This window comes from Danio rerio, chromosome 4 (assembly GCF_049306965.1).
Source record: "Danio rerio strain Tuebingen ecotype United States chromosome 4, GRCz12tu, whole genome shotgun sequence".
NCBI classification, from domain to species: domain Eukaryota; kingdom Metazoa; phylum Chordata; class Actinopteri; order Cypriniformes; family Danionidae; genus Danio; species Danio rerio.
The window spans coordinates 15011684-15036002 of NC_133179.1; the positions used below are offsets into that span (position 1 = coordinate 15011684).

The 24319-nt window shown below is 35.7% G+C and overlaps 2 protein-coding genes across 6 annotated transcripts in view; both read right to left on the reverse strand.

Moving 5' to 3' along the window:
* Positions 1–1639: 1639 nt before the first annotated feature.
* si:dkey-261e22.4 lies at positions 1640–15630 on the reverse strand. Of its 2 annotated transcripts, XR_012401403.1 has the most exons (6): positions 15415–15630; positions 13171–13195; positions 7871–7986; positions 6603–6637; positions 2415–4612; positions 1640–2317 (listed from the first exon to the last, which is right to left on the reverse strand). XR_012401403.1 is itself a non-coding variant. In NM_001161493.1 (5 exons), the coding sequence occupies exons 1-4, from the start codon at positions 15452–15454 to the stop codon at positions 6633–6635; spliced, it is 186 nt and encodes a 61-aa protein (NP_001154965.1). In that variant the 5' UTR covers positions 15455–15542; the 3' UTR covers positions 4517–4612; positions 6603–6632. The 2 variants fall into 2 exon arrangements, 1 of the variants encoding a protein (NP_001154965.1); NM_001161493.1 differs by lacking the exon at positions 1640–2317 and having other exon boundaries at positions 4517–4612; positions 15415–15542.
* A 4282-nt stretch (positions 15631–19912) lies between these two features.
* The window catches only part of plxnb2a.1 (plexin b2a, tandem duplicate 1), a 175349-nt gene continuing 170942 nt past the window's right edge, over positions 19913–24319 (reverse strand). For 3 of the 4 annotated variants that reach the window (XM_009300284.4, XM_009300283.4, XM_073946285.1), the window contains 6 exons: positions 23881–24041; positions 23019–23166; positions 22854–22918; positions 22696–22771; positions 21856–21930; positions 19913–21736 (listed from right to left, as the gene is read on the reverse strand). In XM_009300284.4, coding sequence (XP_009298559.1) covers positions 21632–21736; positions 21856–21930; positions 22696–22771; positions 22854–22918; positions 23019–23166; positions 23881–24041 — 630 coding nt within the window. In that variant the 3' untranslated portion in view covers positions 19913–21631. 4 annotated transcript variants of the gene reach the window in all.

Consider the following 24319-nt stretch of genomic DNA (forward strand, 5'->3'; position numbering starts at 1 on the left):
GACTAATCATCACTTGTGCAAGGCATTTGAAATGCAGAACAGTAAATTTGCCAAACAGTAAATCAGTCTCACACTATTTTTTCCTTTTTCTTGAAGTCTTGATAACACCATCGTGGAGTTTTTCATTTGTTATTTCAGCAAATAGGACTGTAAAAAATTGTTTGTTGTTCTCTGTAATTCATTGCGCTCTTAGTTTATCTAACTATGATGACTTCCTCTACTGGAAATGTAAAAAGGGTCCGTAACTCTTGTTTTGAGGCTTGTAATACCCTCTTTGCCTTTGTACACTCTCAGACACTCATGTAAAAAATAAATAAATAAAAAAAAGGAAATGTTCTTAAGTAAAAAATACTTTTATTCAAGGTAATAGTTGACACATTAAGTGACAGTAAATGCATTTGCAATTTTACAAAATTATATACTTTGTATTTCAGTTGAATGCTGTTCTGACAACATGTGGACAACAACAAAAGTGTTATCACTCTTGAGTTCAAAAGCAGTATCATTTCTAAAGTATCATACAATCCTGAAAACTACAGTGATGGACGGGGGTAATAGAACTCTGCCAAAATACAGGGCTCAGCATATATGCTATTCATATTTTTAATAGGAAGCTATACAATATTATATTTGTGCATATACATTAGATTAGTCAGTACTGAAGCCAGATCTGGAGCTGTATGTAAAAAAAAATAACTTACCATAAAAATCCAAAAACTAGTACAGACAAATTTGTATGTTTTAGAAAAATATTAAATACAAATGTTAAAAAGAGAAAAAAAAAATCAAGAGAAGCAAAAACATTTTTTAAATTTTGTTGTTTTTTTTTTTGCAACGTTTTGCATGAATTTAACTGGGTTTTTTTTTTCAGTTTCTAAATATGTTCGGTGACTAAAATATTATTGTAATAAATATATCTGTTTAATAAATCTGTTTTGTTTAAATGCACCAAAATACATTGCCTATATCCACTGAACAATTATGCTGAGCACTGTATAAATGAGCAATATCACACGAGTAGCAGTGCGATATGGCTGTACATCGGCACTAGTGGGAGGCGTGCGCGCCCTCGTGCCTTAGTTCCTCCACCAGTGCCGATATACAGCCATATCACACTGCTACTCGTGTGTTATTGCGTTTATACAACAGTTTGACGGCATAATTGTGTATATAAAAAAAAATCAAACATGGAGAGTCTCAAAAACCCTTTTGTATGAGGAACTACTTTCTTCCGTGCTGGATTCAAATCATAAGCTGACAGTTTAACAGCTGAACCAGCATCTTTTAAACTTTAGATCTGTAGTGTCTGCTTTTTGCTGGCTCTATATGGGCGGAGTAATACACAAAGGGTAAAGGGCTGTACGGGTGCTGATATTACTTAAATATATCACGGCTATCAGAATCCAAGCCAATCAGATTCGAGAACCAGACAGAACTTTTGTATGAAGAAATATTTAACATACATACATACATACATATATATATATATATATATATATATATATATATATATATATATATATATATATATATATATATATATATATATATATATATATATATATATATATACATACATACATTATATATACATATATAAAACATTTATTTATTATATTTATTGTTTGTTCATTTATTTATAAATTAGCACAATCTTACTCTCTTTTTTCTTTATCTTTACAATGCAGCCTTGGTAAGCAGAAGCTTAAATCAATTTGATCCCAAACATTAAACAATACTATGATGCCTCACAATACATAATATGCAGGGGGTAGTGGACATTTTAAAAGTAGGAGGGTGTACAGCTGTATGAGATCCATGAGTTTTCATTCATAGTATTAATAATCACCTCTTTCTAAATGGACTCTTGTAAAAGTAAGGGGGACGCATCTCTTCAATCCCTCTGGTTGTTACACCTCTGCTAATATAACCAACACAATCTTCCAAATTCCTACCTTTGTGTTCCACAAAAGAAAAAAGGTATGTGACGGTGTATAAATAAGCAAAAGCAGAACAATCCCTTTAATAAGCCAGAGAAAGTGAGTTGGCAGAACCTGAGTCACAGTGTCAGCTTTTATCCCGCCGTCCCTCAAGAAATGCCCGCTGTGCCACCGTCTGCCTCCCTCTCTATCAGTCTCTGTCTTTTTCTCCTCATGTCTTTTCCCCATGCAGCGTCGCAGGAGAGTATGTGTGTGTTCCAGCTGACCTGATGCTGAAAAGTGCTAGTGCTGGCCTACTTTCACAGGTCATTTTTAAAACTGGCTCTTCAGAGACTTGCACTGGGTCACTCTAATTGGATTACCGGAGATGGAGAGACCTTAAACCCAATCACAAACACATAACCCTTGATTTCACCTCCGGATAACAGTAGGAAGCTTGAACATAAATATATATAGAAAAACACATACACTCACCTCACTGATCATCACCTACTAGCAGGTACAAGCTCCTTTATGCACTCTTAAAAAGGAAGGTTCGATGGTTCCATGAAGATTCTTTAACATCATTGAAAATCATTAATTCCACAAAAGGTTCTTTACAGTGGAAAAGGGCTCTTTATATTAGGAAAATCTATGTATACTGTATACAAAAAATTCAGTTAATTAACAGGTACTATATTTTGTCATTCAAAGGTTATTTTTCTGCTTATTTACAGTTATGAATTGCATTATGGGAACTTGATCTCTGCTTTGTCACTTGTGATACTGCTAATTCAATTGTGCAGTTTAATAAAAATGAATTCTATTGATATTTTTAGCATTTTAAAAAAAAACATTGTATTAGAATGTAGCGAATTAGGTAGGGTTGGGTGATTAGACCTAAAATCAAAATCTCGTTTGATTGAACATTTTAACTCAATCACGATTAATGAGCGATTATTTTATTAGCCTTTTTTTTTGTCCTCGCTGTTCACTGACAGGTTCTGAACAGTAAATATGCTCACATATTACAAGTAGGAGATTTCTAAATGAAGGGTGTGTTACTTGATTTTAAAAATAATTGAAGGAAACATGCACTATCTATCTCTTCTATCTATGATTATTTTTTGGACATCAACATTGAACATCTCAAGTTAAAACACACATGGCCTAAAACGAACAGTCGCTTTTTTTTTTTTCTTACAAAAAGTGAAAACTAATAACTTTCCCTTTTGGAAAGCAAATGAATTATTTTTTAATGTTTCCAAAAAAGCATAACTTAAAAAACTCTTGTATATCCTGTAAATAATAGTTTAAACGGTGCTTTCTTGAATCTTCCGCAAACAGATATTTTAATGTAAATAATAATTTTATTGTAATAGAAAATATGCTGTCTCTGGCGCAGCTTCCAATCAGTGTCAATCTAGTGCAAACGCACAACGTATATTTACATTTTTCAAGATTTGTGGGTATGTATGTGGCAATGCGAAGGCTGCACCAGACAATACCTGTGCATTCGATGCAGACATACCGAATAAATCAGAGGGGGGTCAGGTGACTCCACGTGCGTTAGGGCAAGTAACTGAAACAATTGACCTGGTAATTTTTGATCAATTATATGTTCTGAATGTCGATTTCAATTACTTTTCGATTAATCCCCCAGCCCAAGATTTGTCCATAAAATAACAGAAAAAGTACTAAAAGCAGTTTATTACCAGGTTTTTTATAGTGTAATTTATAACACCAACCCAAACAATATGTCACTTCAAGCTATTAAAATATCAATAAAAGGCACATTTTCCAATTCGGATCATCAAAAGTTATTGTAGGAAAGATCAAGCTCCCATAATGTAACTCAAAAGCATAAACAAATGAAAAAAAAACTTTGGATCACAACATACAAACTCAATTCATGGATATTTTTTTACAGTGTAATTTGTGGAACCAAAAATGGTTCTTCTATGGCACAGGAGTCAAATTCAGTTCCTGGAGGGCCGCAGCTCTGCACAATTTAGTTCCATCTCTAATTAAACACACCTGGTCAAACTAACTGACTCCTTTACGTTTGTTTGAAACCTACAGGTAAGTGTGTTAAATCAGGGTTGGAACTAAACTGTGCAGGGCTGCGGCCCTCCAGGACAATTTGACACCTCGTTCTATGACATCACTGTAAAACTCTTTTCGAGAGTGTGTTAAAGACACTTCATGTACCTCTGTAGTCATGTTACAAACTCTTTTATACACAAGCTTTCCTGTCAAGTGATTCTGAGATGTTTTGAATCATGGTAAAAGGGTGAAAGAACAAAACCCCAGACTCATGAGTGTAATGACTCTTTTGAATCCCATTAATAAACATGTGACGTGAAAGGTTCGAGCTCAGAGTTCATTTCCAGCATCTTCATTGCTCAGTGATTGTCGCTAACATTCGTGTGTGTGTGTTTGTTGTCCTGAGAAACAAAAGTGCCGGTGCCCTGAAATGCGCCGTGTTGCTGCTAATAAACTCAATGTCATCTGTGACCTCTGACCTCGTCAGCAGAACTAATTGCAGTTTCAGTTTCCAGGGAGTTCAATTGCATGATTGGCTCTCAGAGGATTCGGTTGTGTCCCAACCAGCCAATCAGCAAAGATGAAAATTGCGTCCTTTAGAGATTATCACGCAGCACTTTACAGCCAAGATTTCCCTCCGGACAGCCCTGTAAGTTAAATAAGATTAGTTAATGTACAAGCAAACACAAAATCGGTTTAAAAAAAACTTTGGGCTTTTGTGTAAACAATTTATTAATTTGCCCCAGATTTTTGAGAACAAATAAACTGTGTTTAATAGCGAAGAGGATATATGCTGTAGAGAAACTTTCACCAATCAGAGAGTCCTAATGAACAAAGTGTGCCAATAGATCTCTTAAGCTCCACCCACTCTAATGAAGACTTGCTGAAGCATTTGTTTAATACATGCATGTTTTGCAAAGAACTTTCCCCCCAGCTTCTGTTTAACGGAGAGAACATTTTTTTAACACATTTCTAAACATGATAGTTTCAATAGATAATTTCTAATAACTGATTTATTTTATCTTTGCCAAAAAATATTTGACTAGATATTTTTCAAGACACTTCTACATAGCTTAAAGTGACTTTTAAAGGCTTAACTAGGTTAATTAGGTTAACTAGGCAGGTTACAGTAATTAGGCAAGTTATTGTAAAACGATGGTTTGTTCTGTAGACCAGGGGTTCCCAAACTTTTCAGCCCGCGACCCCCAAAATAACAATGCCAGTGACTCGCGACCCCCAATATCCTCTGAGGTGGTTATAAATACAGAAACCTTGCATGCAATGACGCAGACACACCAATTAAATTTGTGTCAGTGCTTTAAATGTGCTAGAAAGTATAACCTGATGTTATAAAATCAAAATGCATCTGACGCTATTGCTGCCTTTAATATAATGTAATTACCCCAGGGGTCGCAATCCAATAGAACTAGTAACTATAAGCTACTATAGTAACTATATAGTATATAGTAACTATAAACGATTATTTTTATTTTCAGTATAGTTATGGATAAAATATGTTAATTCTTATAGTTTAATAAAAATAAATAGATTTTTGGAAATCACCAGGCGACCCCCCCTTCATTGCCCCGCGACCCCTCGGGGGGTCCCAACCCCCACTTTGAGAACCACTGCTGTAGACTATGAAAACAAAGTATTGCTTAAAGGGGCTAATAATTTTGACCTTAAAATGGTTTTTAAAAAATTCAAAACTGCTTTTATTCTTGCTGAAATAAAACAAATAAGACTTTCTCCAGAAGAAAAAATATTATCAGACATACTGTAAAAATGTCCTTGCATTTTCATTGCTCATTTTAGTAGATTCAATCAACTACTTATATGAACAAATTTCATATAAAGAGGGTATTCTTTATTAAAAATGTCCTTATTTCTGGTGGTGTCCTTTATGTCAAGTCTTCACCTCGTTTTATTTCACAGAGCATTTTCGATAGTCTGTTTCAAAAGATAAAACATCAACTCCAAGCAGCATTGCATAAATCGTCTTAAATTCCTTTCATTCTTAATTCAGCCAATTATTTATCAGTGTTATCAGTGGTCATCATCTGATAGGTGCCTACTAGTAGGCTTAGAAGGCTGTTATCATCCATTCACATGGTTAATCAGCTATACTAAAAGAGAAGACTCCAAATTCAGATCTGTTTTTACATTACTGTAACGGTTGGGGTAGACATTTATAAAATACAATTAATGGGTAATTTAACACATAATATAGATAATTCTCATGGTTTATCAGCTATACTAATAGAGAAGACTCCAGATCTGTTTTTACATCACTGATGTTGGGTGTAGGGTTGGGGTAAACGTTAATAAAATACAATTAATAGGAAATTAAAAAAATAATATAATAATTCTCGTTAACTTCTGGCCGCAGCCATATGCGATCTGTACCTGATTAACTATGTGGATGGATGATAAAAGCAGTATGCCCCTACTGGCCCATATCTCTCAGCTGATAACCACTGATAACACCCATTCAATCGAGTGATAACATTCAAAGCGAGTGCTTAATTTAAGGCTAAAGATTTGTTTTCAATGTCTAAACACCGTTTCAACAAGACACACACAAAAAAAACATCATGCTGTGTTATCAATGGAGTAAGAAAGCAAACACTGAATTACCTTTATCTGTGCATCAAGCTCCGAATATCATTATTCTGTTGAGAAAAAAACACGAGTCAGTTGAAAAACAGCAGATTTACTCCACATTACATTTGACATGTATTTACATTTCTTAAGACACTGTAGATTTAATTAGGATTTATTTTAATCTTAATTTATTACTCAAACTTATTTATTTGCATTTCTTGGTTTTTTTACCTGATATCTATTTTATTTCAACCTTATTTGGAGTGTACTTTTAGTTAACAATATCCTTGACACACAAACACTGAGCTTCGTTAGCAATCATTTTGGCACTCAGCAGTTTCCTCTTTCCCTGGATGCTCCTCCAATTATCACATCCCAGAGATCCAGGAACACACACAAACACACACACACAAAGTATCCTCGCTCAAACCACAGTCCTAAACATAATGCATTGCTTTAATTTCAGATTTTATTTTTAGAAGACTCCGTGTCTGTTAGTTCTTGACATGAGACCGGAGAGAATTGAGGAAATTGGTTTCATTGTGTGAGTAATGAGTTTCAGGAAGAGGTGATCGATGTAGCACTGAACAAACTTCATTCTCACCGCATTTACACTAGCACTTCCTTCACCCTTACACCTGTATACATCTTATTTTTATCTCATTTCCTGCATTTATTTTGAAGTTTACCTGTCAGGCTCTGCAAATACCGCATTTAGAACAGCAACAAATGAACAGACTTGCACCAGAACATGTTTTTTGTGTATACAGAGTACATTAGGTGTCAAAAATGCTATTTAATATAGGGTATATGCACAGCTATTGTTACTTCCCATACCGATAAACTTCCGGTGAATGTGACTTTTCCGATTTTATATGGCTCCTTTTACGGCGTCGATGTTGTAATGTACAGTAATTAAAATACTACCAGTTAAATAGACTTCAGCATTCACTTAGTTGTTCAAGCGTAAAACAAGATGCTGAACATCCAACAATGGAGACTTTACACAAAAAAGCATTGCCTAAAAACAATTGTAACACTTTAGTTGAAGTAATTCCAATTCTCGCTGTTACCTTGTGTGGGGCCAAAAATCATAGTTATTGGTTTAGTAATATTGAGAATTGCACCTTCAAAGAAAGTGTGACTAAAAGAGCACTTTCTTGCACCCCAAAGCATTTTGCCTCATTACAAATAACCAAAACACTCCATTAAATAGATCACTAGAAATAGACCCTTATAGCCAAATCTAATAATATGGATGACATGGTGTTAGTTCCGGTAAAGTTGGTTCTGTGTCTCACCTTTGTGTGTGGAGGCTGTTTGTCCGGCGGTCTCATTAGTGAGGTCTGCAGGGATACCCACGTACACTCCACCGTAGTTCCTCCTCTTTTCTTCGTCCATGGAGGAATCATCTTGCCTGTGAACCCAGAACCACAAAGAGAACCAAGAAATGATCCAACGGGCTAATTCAAGAGGGGGGTAAATAAATGAATAAATAAATAAATAAATAGATCACATTCAAAACTGTTAAAAACTGAAATAAAAATACATAAATCAGAAGTTCGTGATTCAAATCCTTGGTTATTTGGTGGTTTACAGAGGTTATGATGGGATGTATTTGTGTTATAATAATTGTGTTTAATGATTATTCTGTTCAAAATATATCAATCAAATCAAGTTTGTGTCACTTTTAGCCGCTTCATTTGCCTGAACAAATTGTTTTGGGTATCGCACACAATTAATTTTAGTCTTGCAAGATCATGTGTGAAAGTATGGCTTTTGGAGGCATTATTTTACCCTAAATATACATTTTAAAAAGAAAATCTAATTAAGGGCTAACTATGGATCTTTTAAAATGATATTTAAAACAAAGTGACATTTTTGTTGGGGCATTTTCACCCACATTTTTATTTTTTACATTACATTGTAATTACATTACAATACATTTTTTTAGACTGAGCGTTAGTTTGTTACTAGACTGTGAAAAACAAATGTAAATAAGCAGCTTTCTGTATTTTGTGGTTGAAGTTTTTGATATTTATTTTTCTCTATGCCTATGAATTAAATTATAGGGCCGTTATCTTTCTTCAGACAACTTTCAAAACTTGAAAAAAGTGACTTTTATTGTCATTTTAAATAGTTTAAAGTGATATATTGTCTGGGCTGGTGTTGTATATTACGCTACAAAAACCTTGTAATAAACTGCCAGTACATTTTCTGTTATTTTACAGACTTATTTATCTCTGTGCATATATATATATATATATATATATATATATATATATATATATATATATATATATATATATATATATATATATGCACAGAGATAAATATTTATATATGCACAGAGAAAATATTTTTCTCAGAAGAGAAACTGATTGACAAGCGGTTCTAAATAATATATATATATTATTTCAAACTACTAAAATGTCAATAAAAGTCTCTTTGTTAAACTGTAGAGTTGAATTTTCAACATCAAAAGTCGACAGAGTAGAGATTGACATCCCATAATGCAATTCACAACCGTAAATAAACAGAAAACACTTAAATAAAGAAACTGTTAACTAACTGATTTTTTTTACAGTACAAATTGTCATCCTTGCAAAACAAACATTGCTTTTAAGGCCCCGTTTACACTAGTGCGTTTTAGTTTGAAAACGCATAAGTTTTGCTACGGTTACGCCATCCGTCCACACTACGCCAGAGTTCTCGAGCGCCGAAAACGGAGCTTTTTGAAAACGCTGGAGAGGCCGTTTTCATTCTAAAACGCTGCTGCTCCGTCTCAGTGTGGATGGGGAAAGACGAAGACATCTGAAAACGGAGGCGGGGCTGCAGACATTCGCCTCTCTGATTGGGGCTTTTCCTCAATATTAAGTAGCCTAACACACAGTTCAGTCCTGAATCTTCTCCGTGTAAGTTCAGACTTCGCAAGTTTGATCAAGGCTGCATCTCTTCTTCTCAGTTTGATATGGAAAACATACCGAGGACACGCGTCAATCTTCACAGGGAAAAGTGTACTTTATAACTTCATTCACATCACCTTGGCTACGTTGTTTCACTTTCTCAACAATAAAATGTAAACTTGATATAAGGAACTGCCTATTTTTATTTTAATATTAACAACTAAACAGACAGCAGAAATGTTAAGGCGTCGTGCTGCATATATGAGCGTCATCTTCACTGTGTGCATATTTATAACAAAACGGAGCCGAACTGCCTCCTTTCAATTTCAGTGAAAATACGAAACATACCCTCTCTTTTGCTGAATATCAGTTTTAATAATCGATAATGGCCATTATAAAAGTATAACATACAATAAGTTTATGCATTATAGGAAATAAAGGCAAGCGATCAGTCAATATACAGAATGTAGGCTACGTGCTTACATTAATCATTAACTTATCTTTGCGCTCAGCCAAAACACGTTACCTGAGAACAAGTAATAGATTCCAGTGACCAAAGTCAGGGAATATGTCGTTAGATAAAGACAACAAGATGAATGAAATATCCCGTTTAATAAATATAGTGAGATTAGATCCAGCGGGAGATGCTTGATGAGAAGTCCGACTAGCAGAGCTCTCATCTGGGTAGATGGGCTCCAGCGATTGCCAAAGTGTGTGTGTGTGGTCACGTGATGTGCGTTTTCAGCGTTTTGGTGTGGACGGAGAGCAGTTCAGAAACGCTGGGTAAAACGCGAGTGTGGACGCGGATCGTTTTCATTCTAAAACGCCGTTTTAAAACTAATACGCACTAGTGTAAACGGGGCCTAAGAGAGACATGTGGCAGTGTATGAAGAATGTGACATTCATCCTCTCTGTAAACGTGTGTACTAAATGTGGGTTTGTATCGGCAGTCGAGGCCTTGATATCCAAGCGTGAGACTCTCCTGCTGTGTGGGTGCTTGTTGTTCGTATGTGGCAGATGAATTTCCCAGAACTGTTTGGGGAAAATGACAGGCAGCGTTCAAAGCCGGCTAGATTTTTTTCTCAGAAGAGAAACTGATTGACAAGCGGTTCTAAAAACTGAAGGACACTGTGAGGCTTCCCTCCTGTTTATCTTATTCTCCCCCTCTGAAGTCAAAGTCTTTGAACAAATGATGAGGGGGAAAAAAGTCGAAGAAAATACACTAAATAAATGACTAGGGTTGCTTTGGGCACAATAGCTAAGCGATTATAACTATTTTAAGAATACTTCTGTAATATATGTAAGGAATATTTGTTCAATTATGTGTGAGTGTGCGTATCTTGTATTACTCATGTTGTGGGGACCAAATGTCTACTCATGTAAAGCAATACCAGTAAAGTTTGACCTTGTGGGGACATTTTTGGTCCCCATAAAGAAAATTGTACAAGAGTGCCTTTGTTTGTACTTTGTATTCCTTACATTATGGGGACCAATGGTCCACTTAAGTATAGCAATACCGGTCAATTTTGACTGTGTGGACACTTTTTGGTCTTCATAAAGATAGCTGTATAAGTGTGTGTTTGCCTACTTTGTATCTCTTATGTTGTGGGGACCAGGGCTTAATATGTGCTGGAACAAGCTGAATCCGGAACCTCTGAAATCTGATCAGGCATGTCATTTTACCGATTCCCCTGTACTAGTGTGTGTGTGTGTGTCATAATTCAGCCTGAAGCTAATTGCCCCACTTATATATCGCGTTTACATAACTAAATGTATAGTCTAAAGTAGATCGGGGTGCCCAAACTCGATCTGAAGGGCCGGTGTCCTGCAAAGTTTAGTTCCAACCCAAATCAGACACACCTAGGCTAGCTAATCAAGCTCTTACTAGGCTTTCTAGAAACATCTGAGCAGGTGTGTTGAGGCAAGTTGGAGCTAAAATCTGCAGGACACCGGTCCTCCAGGACTGAGTTTGGGCATCCCTGGTCTAGATGATTTATTTAAAGACACTTTTCAGAATTTGTCCATAAAACTGTGTAGAACTATTTTTTTATCTACACACCTCAACTTGAGCCTTGGTTGTTTATTAATTTTTATTAAACTTTTATTTAACCTGAAAAGACTCTATAAGATTAATAATCTCATTCACATTAGCGTCCTGGGGTTTTGAGTTCACTTCCAGATTGAGAACACTTAAAACAATTAAAGAATCACCTTCCAGTTGCTGAATGACTTTAAAATGATTCAGCTTAGACTGACGATGATTCTAGGCAGACGGAACTGTATACATAAAAGCCTTCTCACCCAATTCAGTTTGAACAAAAGAAACGGAGAGAGTAAAGAAATTCTGAGAATAGAGGAAATAGCTCTTTAAAGTTTTCTGTTGTATATACAGCGGAGATATAAAAGCAACATCCCAAAAGATGGCCTTGTAAACAATCAGATACCAACACGCTTTTCTTCTATCCAACAGAGAGGGCCAAGCTACTCTATTGTTCAATATATAATGATGAGTTGAAGGTTTACAATCTGTTTTGAATATTAGATGTCTAACAAAGTAAAAAAAAAAAGTACAATATGATGGTGTAAACACACGGAGAGGGCCAAGCTACTCTATTGTACAATATATAATGATGAGTTGAAGGTTTACAATCTGTTTTGAATATTAGATGTCTAACAAAGTAAAAAAAAAAGTACAATATGATGGTGTAAACACACGGAGAGGGCCAAGCTAATCTATTGTACAATGTATAATGATGAGTTGAAGGTTTACACACACCATCCCCGCAATCATGCAGAATATTTAAATTTCACGAGTCACTTTATAGGTTTATTTTTTTGTTGAAATGTTTGTTAACACTTTATTTTGATGGTCCATTTGAGTATTAGTAGACGGTCTGCTTAATATCCGTTTATACTGCCCCTTCAACAGACATTGACTAGAAGAAACTTTGCAAGTACATGTCAACTTACACTAACCCTAACCCCAAACTAACTGTCTACTTATAATCTAACGAGAATTAATTGACATGTAGATGCAATGTAACTTAATTGAACAAATGGACCGCCAAAATAAAGAGACCAAATGTGCTTGAACACAGAGCGAATTTTAAGTGTGGTGTTAAAAACAGGCTTCTTCGTCTGCTGTATGTACAATCAGGTTCATAAATATTGGGACTTCAACACAACGGACAATATGCGCTTGAACAACAAACGGCCAGCTTTAATTTGAAGGTATTGACATCCAAATCAGGCAAACGGTGTAGGAATTATAGCAGTTTGCATATGTGCCTCCCACTTGTTAAGGGACCAAAAGTAGTGGGACAATTGGCCTCTCATCTGTTCCATGGCCAATTGTGTGTTTTTTGCTCATTATCCCAATTACAATGAGCATTATTTGTACCAATATTTAGGAACCTGACTGAGTGCATTTGTATGGGAGAGAGAGCAGGGAACAAAATAAGTGCTTTCAGTAGAATATCTCTTGATAAAAGCATTGAAAAGTCTGTGTTTGTTTGTCAATGCCTTTGTGTATTTTGGTTGTTTTGATGTTGTGCGGATCTCAGAAATAGCTGAAATTATTCTGTGAAGTGATATGGATTCGTAATGCAGTCAAACCTTCTGTATGAATAATTATGGTGTCTTTTTGAAAACTAGGAGTTGTCATGATATATTGTTGCTGTGCTGGTGATACTCACACATCTTTGGCTGACTCAGCTGGACCTGTGGAAACAAACAAACAAACAAACAAACCAATTAGTCATGCCACATGTTGCTTGATCAAATATACACTTGAAGTCAGAATTATTAGCCCCACTCCCCCTAATTTCCCCCCAATTTCTGTTTAACAGAGAGACGTTTTTTTTAACACATTTCTAAACATAATTGCTTTATTAACAAATTTTTAATTACTTTTATCTTTGCCATGATGACAGTACATAATATTTGACTAGATATTTTTCAAGACTCTTCTATACAGATTAAAGTGACATTTAAAGGCTTAACGAGGTTAATTAGGTTAAACTATGCAGGTTAGGGTTTTTAGGCAATTTTTTGAATAACTATGGTTTGTTCGGTAGAATATATTTTACAAAATAGAGTAAAGGGGCTAATCATTTTAACCTTAAAATGGTTTAAAAAAAAATAAAATAAAAACTGCTTTGATTCTAGCCGAAATGAAACAAATAAGGCTTTCTCAAGAAGAAACAATATCATTGGACATACTGTGAAAATTTCCTGAATCTGTTAAACATCATTTGGGAAATATTTTCAAAAGAAAAAATAAAAAATAAATCAAAGGGGGGCTAATAATTCTGACTTCAACTGTACATCTACAGGAAAAGAATGAGAATTTGCTATTTATAGTTTTACATACGAGTTAAACAGAATTAGTTTTATATTGTAAACCACTGATAAACGGTCTAAATTTTAAATATTGTTATGATCTAAAAACTTTTTTGGCATTAAATGATAAAAAAAGTGGCGTTTTGTGACTTGTTTATGTTCATTTCTCTGAAAAAGAAAACACCAATTTCTTTAATAATACAAAAGGGCCAAGAAAGTAATATTTGGTGCTAAACATAATTTTCAATCACAAAAAAAATTAAATATTTATACTTCTGAAAATCTTTTATTTCTCGGGAAAATATCTACATTTCAATAGAGTTATGCATGCATATAGCTGGATAAAAGCTGTACGCATAGTAAAAACAGTAAATAATATTTTAATTTCTCTCATAAATCAGATTAAGCCACTTAACACAATAATATTAGGTAATTACCTTCTCATTATGATGTTATTACAGTGTAATAAGCAACAAGAAATGTGTTGTCAGGCAGATTTGTCATTTTCTGGTATGGCAAAGCTTTGTCCAACACCTGGTCAATCAAACTATGAGTCATCAAGCGAACACTGTAATGTATGAGTGTGTGCACGTGCAAGTAGAGTTCTTAAAGTTAACTGACAGGGGGTTAGGCATTTATTAATAGCATATATAATGGTAGGCAAGAACAATTCATAATAGCAGAATATGTCTGTCCTCAATCAGAATGTTCTGCATAGATATACTTGAATCTATCTATCTATCTATCTATCTATCTATCTATCTATCTATCCATCCATCCATCCATCCATCCATCCATCCATCCATCCATCCATCCATCCATCCATCCATCCATCCATCCATCTATCTATCTATCTATCTATCTATCTATCTATCTATCTATCTATCTATCTATCTATCTATCTATCTATCTATCTATCTATCTGAACAACAGCTGTATAAAACAACAATCAACATGACTATATTTATACATCACCCATTCATTGAATTCCTGCAGACACAAGGCTGATTAGCAATGCAAATAACATCTTTTTATGCCCCCACGAGGCTTACAATGATATTCATAATGACAGTGTTTCAAGACCCTCACAAAAGGGTTCATATTGATTCATGCCCATTCCTGCCAGAGCTCGTTTATGTGTGTGCGTGCGCGCATGTGTGTGTAAACCCATGTGAAATGACTCATACAGTGCCAAAGCGCTGTTCAGATTGTCGTCTAACTCTCCTGATTTGACAAAAATGACTGAGGACAGAACGTTCACACACACACACGCACGCACACAAACACACGTCCAGCCAGGAGAGACACGTCAGTCTCGTAAGAGCTTCACGGACCACATGCAATCCCTTCCTAGTGGTGTAAACAAACCCTATTCATGAATATCATTGAGTCTGAATGGAGCTTCAGGCACAGTGTATTCAAGAAAACTACCATTGCCTTTATTTAAAGTGGCTCGATGTGAATGATTTAGTTCTGACAGACATACGTATAACATCAACAGTGTGTTTTGCATTGCATTAAAAGTACTAGTGTCAAAAAAAACAACATCATACAGACTAAGACGTACACAAATCTAAGCAAGAAAGCTTCAGACGTACCTGGGGTTGTGCTGGCAGCAGTGGAATTTCCACAGCCCATGGTTGAAACTTTGCTGAAGTGAACCAAAGAGATGCGAAGGCAAGCGATGGACGATGTTGAGGGGGAATGGCAGGGGGAAAAGAGGACTAGAATACTGGAATTGGTCAGGAGAGGGATGGAGGGATGAAGGGATGAGGAGAGAGTGAGGATGACGGAAGTGCAGTCTGAATGTGTCTGAGCTGCTATACTTCCTGCACCATCCCTTGAGTCTCTCAAAGAGGCAGGACAATTATACTGGAGGAAAGAGAGAGAGAGAGAGAGAGGAGGGGGAGAACAGAGAGAGACAGAGAGAGAAGGGAGGGGGAGATGGAGGTGGTAAGAGGTATTCCTCCACCCTGCTAGAGTTTCCCAGGTAACAGATTGTGTGTGTGTAGGTGTGTGTGTGTGTAACTGCTGAAAAGGCAATGCTAATTATAATAATAAAAATGCAGTGGACAAATCCACATCGCCTTTGGATCAGTGGCTCTTTAACAGGGAACAGAGCAAACTTCCAGTTAATGGGAAGGGCATAACATGACTTAATCCAATAATGCGCCGTATAACCTCATTTACTATTTCTATTAGTCCACTTAGTGCTGGTTTATACTTCTGTACTGAGTGATCAGCATGACCCAAGGCGCCTGCCTTGCGTATAGTCAAGCATTTATACTTCTGCATGCTGTTTGTGTTGCTCTGCAATAACACTTCCCAAACACTAGCTGGCAGTATGTTATGAGCCTCTGTGTCGAGTTTCTTCGCGAGTGTTTTGTTTTCTGAACGCTACCTTAAATGTACAAGTAGCTAAAACTCGCTCATTCAGAGGTCGGATGTGTTTGGATGTGCAACAACTTAAATTAAAATGTAAAAACAAATTGACAGTTTCCATCTAGAGCTACTTCATGGGAATTGACACTCGCTCCAACGGGTTCGCTCATCTCTTGGTCCCGCCCACACTGATCACAGCAACCAACCTGACCAATCACACGTCATTGCGATGTGTAGTTACATTTTTTTTTTTGAGCGTTGCACATCATGGCGAGGGCTATGCGACCACGTGAAGGCTGTGCCAGAGCATACACGTGCGCTTGACACAAAAGTATAAATCAACCTTAAGGGAGTTCACTTGAAGGAGTGAACAAAAAGGAGTGAATACATTTAGAAACTGAATGGGGATATTACAGTAACGAAAAAAAAAGTGAGTTCAGTGATGAATACAAAGCTTAAATTACCAAATAGGTAATAGATTGTTTAGAAGCTTCAATCCATAGGATTGCACTGTGGATGCCATCTTGTCTTGTGGGCATTCCTTCGACAGTGCTGTTAGGTTGTACACCCTTTACTGTGGTGCATTGTGGTTTTGAATCGAGAGCATGCACTTTAAAGGTCAGTGCCTTCAAATAGTGCCCTCATTAGCTATGTTTGTAACCACCTATTTGTATGCGCATTTTGGAGATGAGCATTGAGATGGAAAATGCCAAGATGCGCATAAAAAAATATGCACATAACTGAAGAGGATAAACTTTTTATTCAATAGGAAAAGATGCGCTTAAACTGCGATGGAAACACTTTTACCAAACAAATTCCAGTATGTGCGCATTAAAAAAGAGATGTGATTTTGTTTTAAGAGATCATGTGATGATAAAAATGTGTATGAATGGACAAACTAGCAGGTTGAGCACATTGAAAAACATCTGAAAAGTTGTTGTGCTCATTCTAACGTGTCTTTACCTTTTCAGTATTAGTGTTATTATGCTATTAATGACCTCCAGAAATCAAGTGTGTCCATGCTCCACGTCTTACACCTTCAAAAGCCATTCACTGCATGTCGGGATTACCTTTTGAGGCGCAAGTCATTTATTAAAAGAAGAAAAGATTCTCGCATCTTCTCCTACCACAGCAAATTCTGATTTTACTGTTGATATTTGCCGCTGGTTAATCAGGAAGTGGCGATTTTGTTCTTTTTGAATCGTTGGATGGAAACGCTGCTTTATTCGCACATTTTTTATGCAATGATCAAGTTTTGCGCATAAAGTTGGATGGAAACATAGCTAGTGACTACTCTGTTTGCTTCATCTGTTCAGCTCCTTGTAAATATCCATTCAGACAGTCATTTGCAAGCAGCTCAATGCACTTGGGGATGTGTTTAAATCAAGCATCAGAATGGAGAGTTCATGCCTTGTGTCCACTGAGAGGTACAGTACAGTACATTTCAGTATGGGTCAACCTGATCAGGCTTGTCTTTCCCTTGCATTAAGTACAGTACCATTACTTGGTACTTGATGTATGCCAAAAAGTCTCACTAGAAGAAAGCAGTACAAAGCCTTCATATATTTTTTTCTTTAGCACACCTAAGTTCATATTTCAAGGGTTGACTTGCAGGAAGAGCAAGCCCATTTAGAGAGGAACTGGCTTGTGCTTTCCACATGGTTACGGTTAATTTATACTTATGAGTCAAGTCTATGTGGTCGGCACTATGTAGACTTTACATAATTGCCTTTTGGCATATTCTGAAGTCTGATTTGTACTGATTGAGAGGTAACTTCTGCAACTGTTCAATAATTAATCATAAAAATAAACACAAAAGTTTCTACGCAAATCTCCACAATGAGACTCAAGACTTGTTAAACGCTAATGCTGCCAGCTTCACTTCAAAATGGTCAAGATCCATCTACCGTGTTATCAACAGGTAATAGCGTGTTGGCTATTTTTTTGACACACTTGGTATCACTTGATAAAATCTGAATACAGGGGATCACATAATCTTGGATCCGGTCTATACAGAGCAGATGGCTGTGGTGTTCATTGATGAGTCAAGATTGCAAGACTGCATTGATCCTTTCAGGTGGTCTGAAGCTTGTCTGGTGACCTACTTGGACCTGCACCTCCTCCACAACGAACACATTGTTCTCATGCCCTCTGATGTCTTAGTGCAGCTGTGGCCTAATGGTTGGAAAGTTAGACTTGTGATCGGAAGGTTGCAATTTCAAGTTTCGAATCCAGGTTTGGCATGGATTGTTGGTTGAAAGAGTGAACAACCTGTACTATTAAGACCATGGCTGAGGAGAGCACCTCCAGATCTCAATCCAAAAACATTGTTTGAGATGTGCTGGAATGGGATGTTTGTATCATGAATGTGTAGATGACATCTTTATATAGACCAAAATCTCTAAGAAATGCATTTCAGTGCCTTGCTGAATCCATGATGCGGAGAATTAAGCAAGTTCTGAAGGCATAATGGGGTTTGGTTCTAGTAAGGTACACCTATTATACAGGTATAGTAGCTTATATGGCGTCACATCCACAGTAAATGTCTCAGTATCCATGCTCTAAGCTTTTTTTTTCCTTTCAGCTTAGCAGGCAGGTGAGGACATAGACTAATTATACATGGATCTCTGAGTCGTGTGGAACAGAACAAAGAAGAGCAAGACAGAACACTCTATTGATGAAACGCCTAGACAAAACCTCTGGTTTAATCCATTCCAAGACATTCAGGAGAAACACAGGTACACTTAAAAACTTGGGAAGTGTGTAAATTATTCATTGCATATGCAAATTCTGTTGCTTTCACACTTCTAAGGTGGATACATTTATAGCATATAGCTTTTGTTATTTCTTCCTCCCTCTCTCTCTGGTAATGAGTCACACACTTGGCCTTTTCACAACTATTACTTCCCTTCACCATGTGCCTCCACTTACATTTAGAACTTCCTGAGAACAGTTAATGGTATACAGCCATCAGGCCAGACTAGCTTCAATTAGACCTAGTCTGTGCTATTCTTAGTCAGGGGGGAAAAGGTGGACATGTTTTCAACTTTCCCCATTACAGAAAAATATCAAAGAAACACAAGTAATACTTGTCTCTGTTCTTTTTTTTTAGTTGATAATGGGTGTAATGAATCACTTGAACAGCAGAGGGCAGTGTGCTAAAACTGCTAACAAACGTCTAATGCTAATTTAAGTAAACAAACGAGGATTAGCCTCGTATTAGGGAAACAAAATGGCCAAAAAAGGATTTAAGTGGCAAGAACCGGAGGAGAAATGTGCCTGAAAACAGCCTGAGAGGAAAGTGAACAAACAACATCCTAATTCGATGTCCTTAGCTTGTTGTCCTCCAGTAAATGGCGTCACAGGCTCGTCTTTATGTTGGAGTTAAGCGAGATACGTCTAGTTTAGCTCTCAGGCCTTCAGGCAGGAACGTCCAGAGAAAACAACAATTAAAGTCTACTCGAAAATAAGCTGAAATGGTTAACAGTGTTTGGGGGGGGGGGGGGGGGGGGGATGCAGTCCTCTCTTTACCATAATTGCAGACTTCCCCTCTATCAGCAGATCTAGAGCACAAACGATTAAAAATATTCTCATTTTCCACTCATTGCTCAAATGAGCAGTTAAAATCAGACTTCTTTAGTGGTATTTTTGTTGACCGAAAACAAAAAGATGCTTGAATTTCAGCACACACACAAACAGAAACAGAAACATAACTAAAGTCCCTATTGCAAATTTTAATGCAGACACAATCACCACAAAATTGATCATTATTACTCATGTTTTGTAAGGCACTACCTGGTAAAGGAAGGCAAACAAGAAGCTTTACAATAAGCCATTGACACGCTCATAGCTAGACAACACAGGAGAACTGGCAGGAGGAGCGAGAGAGAAAGAATAGGAAAATCTTGGCAGTCGGGCTTATATTTACAGTTCAAAGGCGTTTCCTGCTGTGTCCATCATGCTCAGAATGGGAGGGTGCCAGCCTCTGATTGGCCGTAGTGTGACTCTTTGACACCGCCTACCAAAAAGGCAACACTAGTCACTCACACTAATGAAGTTCAGGGATAAAAACAAAATCCTTTTGGCACATTTGAGTCCGAACAAACAGGTGGGAAAACCGTACCATTCAAAAATGACCAAATAAAAAACGACAGGCTTACCCTCAAGCTGCCTTACCATTATATCTTTCAGATTTTCTTTACTTCAATGAATTAAATTACACGTTAAACTAGATCATTTGATATACATTTATATATATATAAAACAACAGAAGCTTTAGATGGTTGCGGACAGCTGCGAAAAGATTTATTTCCACTTTGGTGAGCTCTAAATAAAAAATATCTTAATAAAAAAAAAAAGAATAGTACCGATAATGAACTAAATAAAAACTACTATCATGATTTAATTGGCATACGAGTCGCTCTCAGTCCAAACTATTGCTATTAAGGCAAACGCTGTGATCGTTCGCATCTCATTTCATCACATTAACAGGATAACTCTCAACCCAAAACAATAAAACATATTTCTTTTTAAGAAAAGCATCCTTGATTGAATCCGATAGTGTCGATTTAAAATACAAACTCATAATTGTGTCATAAAATAAGGCAAGCACGTGTCAAAGTGCACATATATATATACGAAATCAAAGATGTAGCAAAACAAACACAATGCAACCGCAGGATCAGACGCAAAAGACAACAGCCTTTGTTCTGAGCATATCGTGGATCAACAATCCGAATTACAGTCGCTTGGCCTCTGTGCGAAATCAGAAACTGACATAATTGTATGATAAAAAATATGCTTAAAATACTTGTGAGGGACAAATTAAGCACTGGCATGGACGTCAGCATCACAAACATCGATACAAACCACAAACTGAACCGCGAGCCCACAGGATGTGACATCATACAAACCACAAACCAAACCGGCGAGCACACATGAGGTGACATCATACGCACCACAATCTGAACCGGCGAGCACACGGGATGCGACGTCGTAATACCACAAACTGAACTGTGACGTCATCACAGGAAAAGAAAGCGGAAAAAAAACGAACAACATTCAATCCGTTTCGCAGCCTCGAGTGTAAAAATATATTTACATATAATACTATTTAGAATTCATCTACACAGGAAGAATATACCGAACATCTGATTATTAGCGTAACGGGACAGAAAAGAAAAAAAATCAAAATAAATGCTGGGGTTTTTTTCTCGTTGTGCAGGTGCTGATCTGAGAAGTACCGTTGTGACTGTTTTTCTACTATTATTTTCCTCAGCTCGTAGTTTATATTGGTCCCTCTGAATCCAAAATGATTCGTTTGCTTCCTTTTTCGTTCACTCGGAGGCTCCGTTATACTTAAGAGTCCTCAAGAAAATGTCTCGGTATTTTTTTAAGCCCAGTAAATTGAGCTTTGTCTTGGGTTTAGTGGCACTAAAGGTCGGTGACTTTATTCTCCAGCGCAGCGGCGATCTGTTGCAGTCTGAGGGTCAGTTGTTTGCTCTGGGCGGCAGGATCTTCCTCCAGTGACGAGATGATCTGAGAAGAATGAATAGAAGGTTTTGTGGTTTTTTTAAGTGATATTTGGAGCTGCATTTGAGTGTGTAGGGAACCGGGAGTTGTTTTAATCGTATGTTGTGATGTGTAGTAATACTTACCCCGTCATAGTACTTGCTGGCATACTGGTAGAGCTGGTGCAGCGCGGCCTGGGTGTTCAACTTATCTGTGTGAGACTGGAGAAATGTAGAGAGTTAAAGAGTCAGCAGTTTGTGATAATATGCATTTTGAAATGATAGTAAAATAAAATTAATGTTAAAAATAACAATCTATTTCTATATATATTATATGTTAATATATTAAATCTATATAAATATATTAACAAATAAAAATAAATTACTAAATATAAAAATGAAATTTCATAAAAAAAATTAAATATATTAAATATAAAATAATAAATACATACAATAAAATTTTAAAAAGCTAAACAAGCAAACACAAATAGACAAGGAAAACCTAAATCATGAACAATTACAATTAATAAATCACAATAAAATGAAAATGACAAAATAGAAATAAAAATGACAATATATAAATGACGAAGTTAATATTAAAACAGTTAATTAAGTCTAAACAAACATATAAAATTTGTAAAAATGTTTTAAATGTAAAATGATTAAACTAAATGAAATTAATGTGACGCCATATAAATGAAATTAAATGATGGAAAAAATAATTATGAATATAAAATGAACTAATTTAATGAAATTAAACATTACAAATGCTAAAAAAAACTACAAATAATAAAGGAATAAAAAATTAAGTGAGTCCAAAATTAAAATAAGTCAAATGAAATAAATTGTAATCAAATAGGGTAAACAAATGCAAATTAAAATAAAATTCAGGTGAATAAAACAAAATAAAAATGCACTAAAACAATTAAAAATCGAAAGAAAATTTCAAAATTCACATGAAATTAAAAAAAAAAAAATTTCACATACCCGTGAAATCTCTGCGAGGTGTGTGTTCATGTCTTGGTCACTGACTGGAACCATCTGCCGAATGCCTTTATAATAACTGAAGAGCACAGAAAACATCACTGCTTAGTTTACTGTAATAACACCAAATAATAAAAACCTACACAACAATAAAAACCTACTCATCAACCATCTTCTTGTACGTGGAGATTTCCTTTGCATAAAGCAGTTTGTTACTGGGAGACTCCTATAAAACAAGACATCAAGGAGAGAAAGCATGAGACTGAAAGAGAAGATGAAGAGAGGGTTTTGATGAAGCTGATGAATGATGAAGTGTTTCTGTTCACCCGCGTCAGTTTGTGCTCGGTTTTAGTGCAGGCGTCCATGAAGGTCTGAGCGATGACGGACAGAGATGCGTCCACTACCTCAGTCAGGTGAACATCGAAGATGAAGTGAGGATTCTTCAAGATGTTCACCCAGAAACGGAGAGGAAGACTGAACAAAAACATACACAGATGTATGAAAAAATACTAATTAAAATAATACAAATCAAACGATTGACAAATTGATTTACAAGGAGAGGGATCAATCTATCTATCTATCTATCTATCTATCTATCTATCTATCTATCTATCTATCTATCTATCTATCTATCTATCTATCTATCTATCTATCTATCTATCTATCTATCTATCTATCTATCTATCTATCTATCTATCTATTTATCTATCTATCTATCTGAAAAGAATCATTATCATCATCAACTAATGGTAAAAACAAAACAAAAATAATAATATCAAAAGGATTATTTTTATTTATTTATAATATATTTTTTAATGATAATTGTAAATGTAGTTCCCAAGTAAATAAATCTTTATAAGACTAATAAAATACCAAAAAATACAGATTTTAAGATTGTTATTATTAATATTTATAAGTAAATTTAATAAAGTAATGCATTAATTATCATCCTTATCTTAATTCAATATTGTGCATTTTTTTATTTACTTTGTATGAAAAATAAATAAAACTACAACGTTTTTTTCAACACACACGTTTTAGGATATGATGAAATAAATTAACAAATTAAAATTGTCAAAATTACAAAAAAATAAATAAATAAATAAAAAGTTGTTATTATCAGAATAAAATTCACGATGTAAGTGTAATTACTGCAGTTATTATTCAGAACCGTTAAATGTTTCTTACCTGTTGGTCTTCCATATGTGGATGGTCTCATCATCAACGTTGTCATGTTTTTGAGCTTGTTCATCTAAGAAGTCAAAGAAGTACTTGACGGCTGGAGGAACCACAGTCCCTGAACACAACACACTGCGGAAGAAATCATCTACAAACTGCTGCAGCGTTCCCTACAAACACAAACACAACACAATTCAATGAAAACAAAAACAAACACTACGAAACAATGAAAAAAAAAGTTTTGGTTTAAAAAAAAAAAAAAAGATTATCAATGATATGCTTGTGCCATTTTCCAAAAAATTAAACCAAACCATCAAATACAAACAGCTTGCTGGCACAAAAAAAGAATAATAAAATAAAATGAAAATTTAATAATAAAATACTTGTATTATTGCTATTCATAGATGGAATTAATTGTATACTTAATATGGTATATGTAAATAAAAAG